General features: G+C 48.1%; 1 protein-coding gene across 1 annotated transcript; it reads left to right on the forward strand.

The window, feature by feature from the left end:
* Window positions 1–6,024: 6,024 nt before the first annotated feature.
* Window positions 6,025–7,340, forward strand: LOC100835328 (glutathione transferase GST 23). Its single transcript, XM_003568405.3, has one exon. It carries the CDS (start codon window positions 6,142–6,144, stop codon window positions 6,964–6,966), a length of 825 nt encoding a protein of 274 aa, XP_003568453.1. The 5' UTR covers window positions 6,025–6,141; the 3' UTR covers window positions 6,967–7,340.
* Window positions 7,341–10,974: the final 3,634 nt, after the last annotated feature.

Here is a 10,974-nt window from a genome sequence, read left to right on the forward strand (position 1 = left end):
TGGTCCTTTTTGTTTAATTCCATCATAGAACATTGGGGTTTGAAGGAACTAGAAATAGCTGGTACTAGATTCACTTGGTCTAATAATCAGTTTAATCCCCTGATGCAGCAGCTAGATAGAGTTCTTGTTAGTTTAGAGTGGGAAAGAACCTTTCCATTAACAACTATTAAATCTTTGGTGAGGAGCATTTTTGATCATGTCCCTCTTGTGGTAAATAATGGGCAAGTTGTTCCTTCAATTAATAGGCCTTTTCGTTTTGAACTTAGTTGGTTAATTAGACCTGATATATATGAAGTGGTTGCCAAGGTTTGGCGACAAAGATATTTTGGTAAAACCATAGCAGATATAGTCCAGAAAAAATTAAGAAAAGGTAGGCAGGTGTTGAAAGGGTAGAATTTTAATTATGAAGGATATTTTAGAAAAAACAAAAAGGTGATTAGTGATAAAATTGAAGAAATTGATAGGAAAAGTGAAATTCTAGGATTGTCTTTAGAGGATTATCATTGTAGGAATGCTCTAACAAGAGTTTAATCACATGGTGAGAGAAAATGAGATTAGATGGATGCAAAGGTCTAAGGAAAAAGATTTATTGCAAGGAGATAACAATACCTCTTATTTCATGGCAAAAGCCAGTGGGAGGAAGAGAAAGAACAAAATATTTCAGTTAGAACAGGATGAAGGGGTGATAAAAGGAGACCAGGATATTCTGGTCTATGCTACTAACTTTTATAAGGATTTGTTTGGTCTAGTTAAATTACTACCTATTTTGTCACAATCGGTAGAGTGTGTGCTGAATGACCAAGATAGAGAAATATTAAGTTGTGATTTCACTTTGGAGGAAATTAAGAAGGTAGTTTTTGGTATGGCCCATAATAAAGCGAGTGGGCCAGATGGTTTCCCCATAGAATTTTATCAGAAATTTTAGCCGATTGTTTGTCATGACTTGTTAAAAATGTTTAAAGATTTTAGTAAAAAAATGCTGGACCTTTCTAGATTTAATTATGGAGTTATTACCTTATTGCCTAAGGGGGCTGGAGCAAATAAGATCCAAATGTTTAGACCTATATGCTTATCGAATGTAATGTTCAAAATTTTCACTAAAGCTGTGCATAATAGAATTGCCTTAGTGGCTGATAAAGTGATAGATGAGATTCAGGCTGCTTTCAGATACATACTTGATAACGTAGTTCTTTTGCATGAATGCCTAGATGATATTCATAGACATAAGAAATCTGGTGTCTTTTTCAAGGTAGACTTCGAGAAGGCTTATGATAAAATAATTGGACTTTCATGTTTCATATTCTAGGCATGAAGGGTTTTCCTTCTAAATACATAGACTGGGTAATGAGCATTGTTAGTGATGGTAAAGTAGCTATCATGGTTAATGTCATAATTGGTCCTTATTTTAAAACTAAAAAGGGATTAAGGCAAGGGGATCCTTTATCCCCAATTCTTTTTAACATAGCTGCTGATACTCTTGCAATTCTAATCAAATGGGCCCAAGAACAAGGTTTAATTCAGGGTCTTGCATCTGATTTAATTGCTGATGGTATGATTATCTTACAATATGTTGATGACACCATTTTTTGCTTTGAGGATGATCTAGAGAGTGCTAGGAATTTAAAATTCATTTTATGTATGTTTGAACATTTGACTGGCTTGAAAATCAACTTCCATAAAAGTGAAGTATATTGTTTAGGGGAAGCAATGGTTAATCAAGAAGAATACTCTCTGATTTTTACATGTCAATTAGGGAAAATGTCTTTTAAATATTTGGGTATTCCCATTAAAGATAAACGTCTTAGTAACAGTGATTGGAAAAGTATGGAGGATAAAGTAGAAGGTAAATTAAGTTGCTGGCAAGGAAAAATTCTATCACTAGGTGGGAGGCTTACACTAGTGGAGGCTGGTTTAAGCAATGCTCCCAGCTATATGCTCTCTTTTTTTAGGATTCCAAAAGGTGTTATGAAAAGAATTGACTTTTTTAGAGCTAGACTCCTTTGGCAAGAGGATCAAGGGATTAAGAAGTATCATCTGGTTAATTGGCCTGAAATATGTCAACCGAGAGACCAAGGGGGTTTGGGTGTAACTGATCTAGACATTAAGAATATTAGCTTTTATGTAAATGGTTATGGAAGCTTGAAAAGGAAGATGGGGTTTGGCAGGATATGATTAGAAGTAAATATATTAAGAAGCAGCTTTTATTCACTTGTGAGCAGAAAAGAGGCCAATCACACTTTTGGCAAGGGCTTATGCAAGTAAAGAATATTTTCATTAATTGTTGTAGAAAACAAGTGGGTAATGGAGATAGAACTTGTTTTTGGGAAGAACATTGGATTGGGATGCTCCTCTGTGTTCAAAGTTCCGTAGGCTTTATAACTTAACTAATAAGCAACTCATCTCAGTTTCTGCAGTCTTTAAATCTCAATGGCAATGCATTAGCTTCAGGAGATCCTTTTGTGAGCAAACGTTAGAAATGTGGACACATCTGAGAATGTTGTGTCTAGGTGTCTGTCTAAATGAGGAACATGATAGATGTATTTGGAAACTAACTAATAGCGGGAAGTTTTCTATTAAATCTCTTTATAATATGCTTAAGGATAAACAGGTCAGAATACCATATATACAGTTGTGGCAAATAAAGATTCCTTTGAAAGTTAAAAAATTTCTGTGGTTAATATGCAAGGATAGCATATTGACAAGGGATATTTTAGCAAAACGAGGCTGGGTAAGCTCTGCAAATTGTGAATTTTGTGGTGCCCAGAAGACTATTGATCATCTTTTATTTGAATGCTCAGTAGCTAGGGTGTGCTGGAAGATAATGTGTTGCTCTTCTGGCATTGGTAGTACCCCTAGTTCAGTTAAGGATCTGTTGGATGTATGGATGTTACAGTTTAGGGGGCGCCAGCGAGGGCTTGTGACTGTTGGCGTCGCTCCCTCTGCTGGAGCATCTGGAGATGTCGGAATGATTCTTATTTTAAGGGATTAGTACTTAAAGAACCTACTAATATTCTGTTTTCTGTTTGCTAGAGATGCTCCGAAGGGCTGAATTTGTGGGATTTTATCCCTAGTAATTCATTGAGGGCGTCAATCCCACATCCCCTTAAAAACCCAACTTATCTAGTAATACATTGAGGGGTTCAATCACACATCCCCTTGACAAGCTGATCAAACTTGGGCTGCCTTTCTAAGTGTTCTTGCGTCAACGATCTTACCATTTCCAAAGGAACCATGACTACATTTCTTTTCAATTTCCATTCAACAATTTCTGTTCTCTTTTCACCCCTTTTTTTAGACCTCGAAACATGAGTACAAATTACTTCTCTTAGTAACACATACAAGAAAAAAAAGATAATGGTAACACTCCCATTAACTACTTCATTTTCATTTATGAACTTCATAGTAACGGGAATCCATGTCCTACTGAGATAGAATTTCGAACTTGCTATCCTCTTGGAGGATAGGCAAAGATCGAACTCTATAGAAAGACCGATTCATTTGGATCGGATCGATATGAAGACCCAACTCTGTTGCATTGCCAGATCCATGTTCCATATTTGAAGCGAGTTGACCTCCCATGCTTCTCTCATGGTACAACCCTCTTCCCATCGAGTCCCCACTCTCATCAGTCCACGGAGAAAAAGATGTAGGACTTGTGCCAACAGTTTATCATGGAAGAAAAAACTCACGGTGACAGGATCGATAACTCACAACAAGCACATGCCACAAGAACGCGTCGCATCGTGTGAATCCACACAACCTGATGTATCCCTGCATCCAAAGCGTTTCAGCCGTTCGATCTACATCCAATGCCTGCAATGTAAAGCATGGAAATTTTGCAAAAACCTGCCTGCAGCTTCCATTAGTCAGGCCCATGGCGGAATAAAGAAGAAATACTCATTTCACAACCTACTGAAGAAGTTGTTCGTCTGTCCAGCAACATGAGGTTTCCTCCGCATTCAAACAAATCAGGTACAAGGACCGCATCGTATCGAATAAGCAATATTTCATCCCTCGACGGCAGCAAACAGTAAAAGTTACTATTACAGCGGGAACTGCAGATGTTGCAAACAAAAAGGAAAGTAGACCTTATTGGGCCGGCCCTTATAGGTGAAGTGCAAGGTCTACGTTACGCTGAGGTTCCATATTTCCTTATTGGGGCCCTTATAGGTGAAGTGCAGTAAAAGTGCAAGGCCGAGGTTGGAAAATCGGAAAACCCCGTGTGGGCCGAAAATACAACCTGCTGTCTGCGTTCGTGCCTGTGTGCCTGCCGCCCCGTGAATCTCCATCGAATCGTATGACTGGTGCATGAAGATCGTCCTAGCATGGCAGCACTGTCACTAGCTACGTACACGCGCACTTGGTACAGATAGACCACGGCCAAACTGTAAAGCCGGGCGGCCGATCTTGCTGAGCCAGCACTACTCGCCAAGCACTGGGATATGATACGCGCTAGTAGCTAGCGGAGCCGATGGAGCACACGACGTACAGAGCACCTACGTAAGACGCTACGGGGCGGGGCATAGCTGATGGCTGGGCATGATGGAGGGCGGCATGGGCCGTGTGACATAGGTTGCTCAAAATCGTCCTGCGTATCCTACTACGCATGTATTTATACGTACGTACGTACGTGCCCTTCGATCGAGCTGTCAAAATCGTACGTTTGCTCCTCAAAGGGACGGGTCAGCAGGCAAATATGTACGTGCTCTGCCGGAAGCAGTGCGTGTCAACTATGCGTGTATCTTTGGGGATGCAGTGACAGTACTGCTGAGGGTGGGTGCCGTGAAAATCTTGGCGGAAATTACGTGACAGGTCGATCGATAGATCGCGCCCGCCACGACACGCCAAGAAAAGCGAAAAGAAAAGAATAGGGAGCGGCAGCAGCAGCAGCAGCAGCAGCTGACAGAAACAATTCGAAGGAACGGGGCGACTTTTGGTCGTGCCGTCTTACCGCGGTTCCTGTTGCTTTTTCACCATCGCATGCAAAGGCCCGTCGCCCTCTCCTCTCCTTTGCCCCCCTCCAGTCCCATGCTGGCTAGGACCCTTTTGTCTGCTGTATACGAACAGTCCTGGCACGATACAAACCATTGGCGAAATGTACGTGACGCCAATCAAGTTTCCTTTTTTGTCGAGACGAGCACGAAAACGAAGAACTGTGACTCTCTAGCTCTTCCTTTTTATTTTTCTCTTCGAGAGAGAGGAGGACGATCGATCAACCACGACTGTCAAACGATGCTGCATGCATGCACGCGTGTATGAAACGATGAATGACAATTAATGCTTCTTGCCGGCCGGCCGGGCTTCTTCTAGCGCGTAGGTGGTCTTCGGTCAAACGCGCTAGTACATGATTCCTTTCTAGTTTGGGTGCAAACATGTTAGTCAAGCGCATCGATCCAGGCTCTCGGGCTTTCTTATGTGCTACGGTTTGACCACTCTTCCACTCCAGCTGCTGGGTCTGTCTACACATATAATCCTGCAGAGATCACTACTGTCAGACGCTCGCTACCGACCTGGCCGGATTGTGCTGCAAGCTAGCGGGAGAAGCATTGGGGAACAAGTCGAGAGTTCTCGGTCGCCGCGTCTCTTTTTTAACCACTCGGTAATGCGGACGCAAATCCACCAGAGCTGCGAGGCAAAAGCTAGCGAAGACTTCTTTTATACTCTGTCGTGCATCGTGAGAACTTTTTTACCCCGGCCCGATAAACAAATTAGTCCTCCTGATACGAGCAGATTCACACTTCCCAGTGAGTAGAAAGTCCACGACGAGCCAGCGCGCAACGGGTGTGGGTCAGTGTGGGGTGTGCCTTTGCCTTTCCTTGCCGTGGAAGCCTGCTCGGCCCATCCCTCGCCGTCTCCTCGCCTAGGGTTCCCTGGCCCAGCACACGCACCCACCTCTAAAAAAACTAAACCCAACCGGCCAGCCAGGATGACACCTTGGCCCCACACGTCCACCTCACTTAAACATGGAGCCCACCTAAGACCCCTGCTCCGTCTATATAAATCCTCCCCCCTCCAAAGCTCCAAGCCCCACACACACACACACACACACCCCAAAGAATCATCCCACTCCACCCATCACTGAAATAAACACCACATTAGTCCGAGCATCCAAAGATCGAACCGACTCGTACCTAACCGGCAATGGAGAAGACGGCGGCGGAGAACGCTGGCAATGTCGCTGCGGCGAAGCCACTGAAGCTGTTCGGCTCGTGGGCGAGCTCGTACACGCACCGCGTGCAGCTAGCGATGCGGCTCAAGGGTCTCTCGTTCGAGTACGCGGAGGAGGACCTGGGCAACAAGAGCGAGGCTCTGCTCCGCGCGAACCCGGTGCACAAGAAGGTCCCCGTGCTCGTCCTCCACGACGGCCGCGCCCTGGCCGAGTCCGCCATCATCCTGCACTACCTCGACGACGCCTTCCCGGACACGCGCCCGCTCCTCCCGGCGGACCCCTTCGACCGCGCCGTGGCACGCTTCTGGTGCCACTTCGGGGACGACAAGCTGGGCCCGGCCGTGGGCGCCGTGTTCGCGACCACGGGGGAGGAGCAGGCGGCCGCCGTGCGCCAGGTGCACGAGAACCTGGCGCTGCTGGAGGCGGAGCTGAGGGAAGGCGCGTTTAAGGGGCGGCGGTTCTTTGGAGGACAGGAGGTGGGGTTCCTGGACGTGGTCCTTGGGTGTGGGTCTTATTGGCTGGCGGTGTTTGAGGAGGTGACCGGAGTTCAGCTTGTCGACGCCGAGGCGTTCCCGCTGTTCCACGCCTGGCTGCGCGATTTTGAGGCCCAGGAGGAAGTCCGGGAGACTATTCCCTCCATAGATCGCCTTCTCGCCTACGCCCGTGGCCTCCGCCAGATGCTGCTCGCGCTCGCCGCTGGCGCTGGGGGTGCTGGAGACTCCTCTGCCCCCGTGGCTGCCGCTCCGCCGGCCGCCGCGCCCCCGGTGGCCGCGGCTGACATCGCCGTGGACATATGACGCCGCGGGGTGGTACCGTCTATGTCCGTCAGTTCATCAGCAGTACGTGTGTGTCGGACCTACGTATGTATACGTTGCAGTAGCTAGCTAGTATAGTTCTGTACTACTTCTATTTATTCGCGTATCGTATCGCATCGTTCTGTGCCGTGGCAGCCGGTGGGCGAGGCGCGCCCTAAATTGCCGCTAGCTACAGCTGCTAACTGCCGCAGTTAGTGCCTTAGTGGCGCAGTCTGGCTAGGTAGGTGTCCTGTTTTCTCTCTCGTGTTAGTTTTCTTCTCTGTTTTTCTATGCGTCTGTGTTTGTAGCCGGGAATCTTATGTGTTTGATGTCCCTCTCTATCTATATATGCTTGTTTAGATGTCTTGCACGTGCAACGTACTGGCTGTGTCTAGATTCAACGGCACTATCATCGAGATGATGATGCTCGATGCATCGTGTTCTTACTGTTTGGAACTTTTTTTTTGGAGCGATGGTCTGTGGTTAGCTTTGATGTTGTGTTATTTGCTGAACCTTAATATTGGTGACAAGCATCGGCGGAGCGAAGTACTAGTCCGGACGGTCGATTAATGTTGGGTCCAAGTTAAATGCGGCAGTTAAATCGTGGATCGGGACGGGGGCGCGTCCTTCGCATCAGAAGTACGCATTGATACCTGATCAGTTTGCTCTATAGCATTAAAATGCGCACGTCTAGGCATCACAGTTCGTACTTGTGTGAAGTGTAAAGCTCTGATTTCGTCTGCTCAGGATTGATCAGTGCGTGCGTTTGTCACGAAGCACTGCTGCTCCAGCAGGCCGACCATTAATAACTGCATGCGTTGAACAGCACACAGATGCGTCGTCGACGATGATTGATTCCCTCGGAACGAAATTGATAGTGCTCCAAAATATATGCACACGCAGACACGCTCTCCATTTCCAGCGGCGGACAGTCCGCGCACTGATGGCAATGAACCAAACAAGGCATGGGGACAAATATTTCCGCCGCGCGCCTGCAGCCTGCAGCATATTCACACACTTAGACTTATCTGAGAGCGCTGCTGCCTGAGCCGGCAGAATTCAGGACCGAGTATCGTATCACACTAGCTCAGCTGGCTCGCTGGGAACACGTAGGAGCCGATCGAGACGGCGAAAGAGGATCCGAAGTACTACGTGCAGCGCCCACCACGGCAAAGTCACCTCTGAGGCTTTCTGACTTGGCTTAAAACTCGGCAGAGTGGGAGCGCAGAGTAAAAAGAGCGGTCCCCGTACGTGGGTGGAAGTGGAAGCGAGCCTGCTAGGCTCGCGTCGTGCCGTGCCCGTGCGCGCGGCCGGCCGGCAGGGCGTGCACCAGAGCGCCCAGCGCAGGGCGTCCCCCACGTGAACGGTGCGCGGGGGCAGCAGAGAGAGCGCGTGGTTTATTGCCGATGCACAGTGGGCGGCAGCACGTACAGGACGGAGCTCATTATTCTTGCCGCGATCGATCGGGGGCCAGAGGCCGAAATCATGCCGCGCGCACGTCCGCATTTGATTTAGGCCCCGCTCGCTCTGGCCGGGGCCTCTGTGGCGCGCCGCGGCGTTGATTGTTCGTCATTTGTTGCCTCCTCCCTCCGCTAGCTCTAGCCTCTAGCTAGGCTTCTGGTTCTTGGATAATGGCAGTACGATCAATCGCAACAGGAGCTGCCACTCTCGGCTATCGCTCTCGGTCTGCACTTTTTAATTACTGTAGCTCTGTTAGAGCATCTCCTGTGGAGGAGAGATAGATGGAGATAGGTATACTAGGAGCGGGGTAGCGATCACAGTACATTTACTTTCGAAGTTTACATGGAACAAATATTTCAGCAGACAAGGAAGAAATATCAACCCTTCACACGCACCGAACGGCAGAGTTTCGTGGTCCTGGCCGGTATCGTTGCAGCGCGCAGGCCACGCACAGGGGGACATTTACGCCGAACGAAAATCGGTCATAAATACTGCTAGAAACTAATAAATGAGAGCTATCAGAGATGAAACGGCCTGGCCGATTTACGGGTCCGGAAACGAACAAATACTCCGTCTGTACCAACAGTGTAGAGTACCAGTACAACATTTCGTAGCTATAAATATAGCCTGTGGTTGCAGCCAAATAGCCAATTAATTCTCGCACAGAAAAATGCACGGGCCTTCGTGCAGTAGATGGTTAAATTTTCCTTTTGTACGTTGCCGGAATATTACGGGATGGCTACTGTATCATTTTTCTTCTTTCTCTTTTCTTAGAAAACACGAAGAAGACACACGGTACAGTAGCCATCTTAACTATGCCATCACTTTCCATCAACCCGTCTGTAGTTAGCCTATGATCCGTTTCACTTTCAAGCATCCATTAGATATTTCCAAAGGTACCGGCTAGTACTGATACTAACTTTTCTCTCCCTTTTTCAATGTTATTTTTTCTTATTCATTTTTTTTATAGATGCACGTGTCATCTTCTTTGTTCTCTTGGTATCAGTGTAGGACCTATTACTTTTTCAAGTAACCATCATTTAGTTGTGTCATTCCTCTTTCCTCCACGTTAGCCACTAATTTCTTGGTACTCGTGTAGTATCCGTTGTTGAGGATGCTCTGGAAACATCTCTAACAGATACACCAAAACAGAGATTTGAACTCGTTATTTTCGGTTGAGCTGAACTCGGAAATTCAGTTCCGAACACCTTCTCGCAGAACAGATACCGAACTCAGATCTGAACAATTTAAACAAAAAATTCGCACTCCAGTTCATCATTCACCTACCGCCCAAGTTCATCGTCATCACATCAAGTTCAAACTACACAAAATATACTAGTTAGTAGAAGTAGAAGCAGATTACACAAAAACAAAATTTGCCCCTTCTCGGCGCATCCTTCTCCTCACAGCCGCCTACTCATCATCCGAGATCCGGCGCCTTCCCCTTCGCCATCGCCCTTGACTCGGCGAGGTAATCGGGGTCGGCGTCCTCCTTCTCCCGTCAGCAGGCGTCCTCGTCGGCGCTGAGGAGCAAATCCACGACGACCTTCGTGCAAGTGGGGTCCTCGTCCTCCTCGCTGTCGACCTCCACCTCGTCCTCCTCGCCCTCGGCCTCCTCCTCCTCCTCTTCCTCCTCCTCCTCGCTCCCCAAACCTAGGGTTATGGAGCCTGAGAAGCCGAGCCTCGCCACACGGCGCCAGGTGACGCAAGAGGACTCGGCCTCCTCTCGTAGCAGCTTGGGCACGCTCGAGCTGCCCGCCGCCTCCTCCCGGCAGAACTCCTCCCGCCGGAGTGGAGTGGGTGGCGGCGGCGGTGGGGAGAGGGCAGTTGCGACTGAGGGTGGGGGCTGAATGTGGGGGGGTTCGATCCGAACTTGCCCCTGAATCCAGCATATGTGCGTGGGTTCCGCGGGTGTTTGGAGTAACCCGAATCCGTTTTTTTTCTGGCCAACCCGGTTTGGGTTATCTGCCCAGGCTGTTTTTTCGCCCAAAAACCGAATAGCGGATTTTGTTCGGCCTCGCGCAATTGCTAGAAATGCTGTAATACATTCGAGCAGACACCTGAAACGTGCACACAGTCACAACACATACGTGCACGACTGCACGGTAGACACGGAGGGCAGTGCACTGTCATGTAGTGTCGTCGGTCGTAGCATGTGGCCATGGTCCATGGAGAATGCTACTAATAAACTCAGGCAAACCTACCTCTCTACCGACTCGATCCATATGCCATACACGCAAGTACCGCACTGTATTTGCCTCAATCGGGACGATACGTCCCTGTCAAAAACCCTGCAGTCCGATCTGCCAGAAACTCCGCCCCGAGCGCCCAAGTTGCCGCTCTACACTCCGGAGTCCTGAGCCTCATTTTCCCCCTCCTCTCCTTCCCTTCTCGTCCCCTCCTGCTACAGCTCCAGGCTCTCACGCTGCTGCCTCCTCTCCCTCTTCTTTTCGGCGGCCTAGCCGCTTGGAGAGGATGGGGAGGGGAGGTCCGGCCAGCGTCCTTTCTCTTTATGTACATTACCCTAGTTGTCTTAGAGGCTAGCTGCTG

Source organism: Brachypodium distachyon, chromosome 2 (assembly GCF_000005505.3).
Source record: "Brachypodium distachyon strain Bd21 chromosome 2, Brachypodium_distachyon_v3.0, whole genome shotgun sequence".
Classification (NCBI taxonomy): Eukaryota; Viridiplantae; Streptophyta; class Magnoliopsida; order Poales; family Poaceae; genus Brachypodium; species Brachypodium distachyon.

Bases quoted from the DNA above. Each gene is read 5' to 3' on its own strand.
- LOC100835328 (XM_003568405.3), top strand. From the start codon at position 6,142: ATGGAGAAGACGGCGGCGGAGAACGCTGGCAATGTCGCTGCGGCGAAG.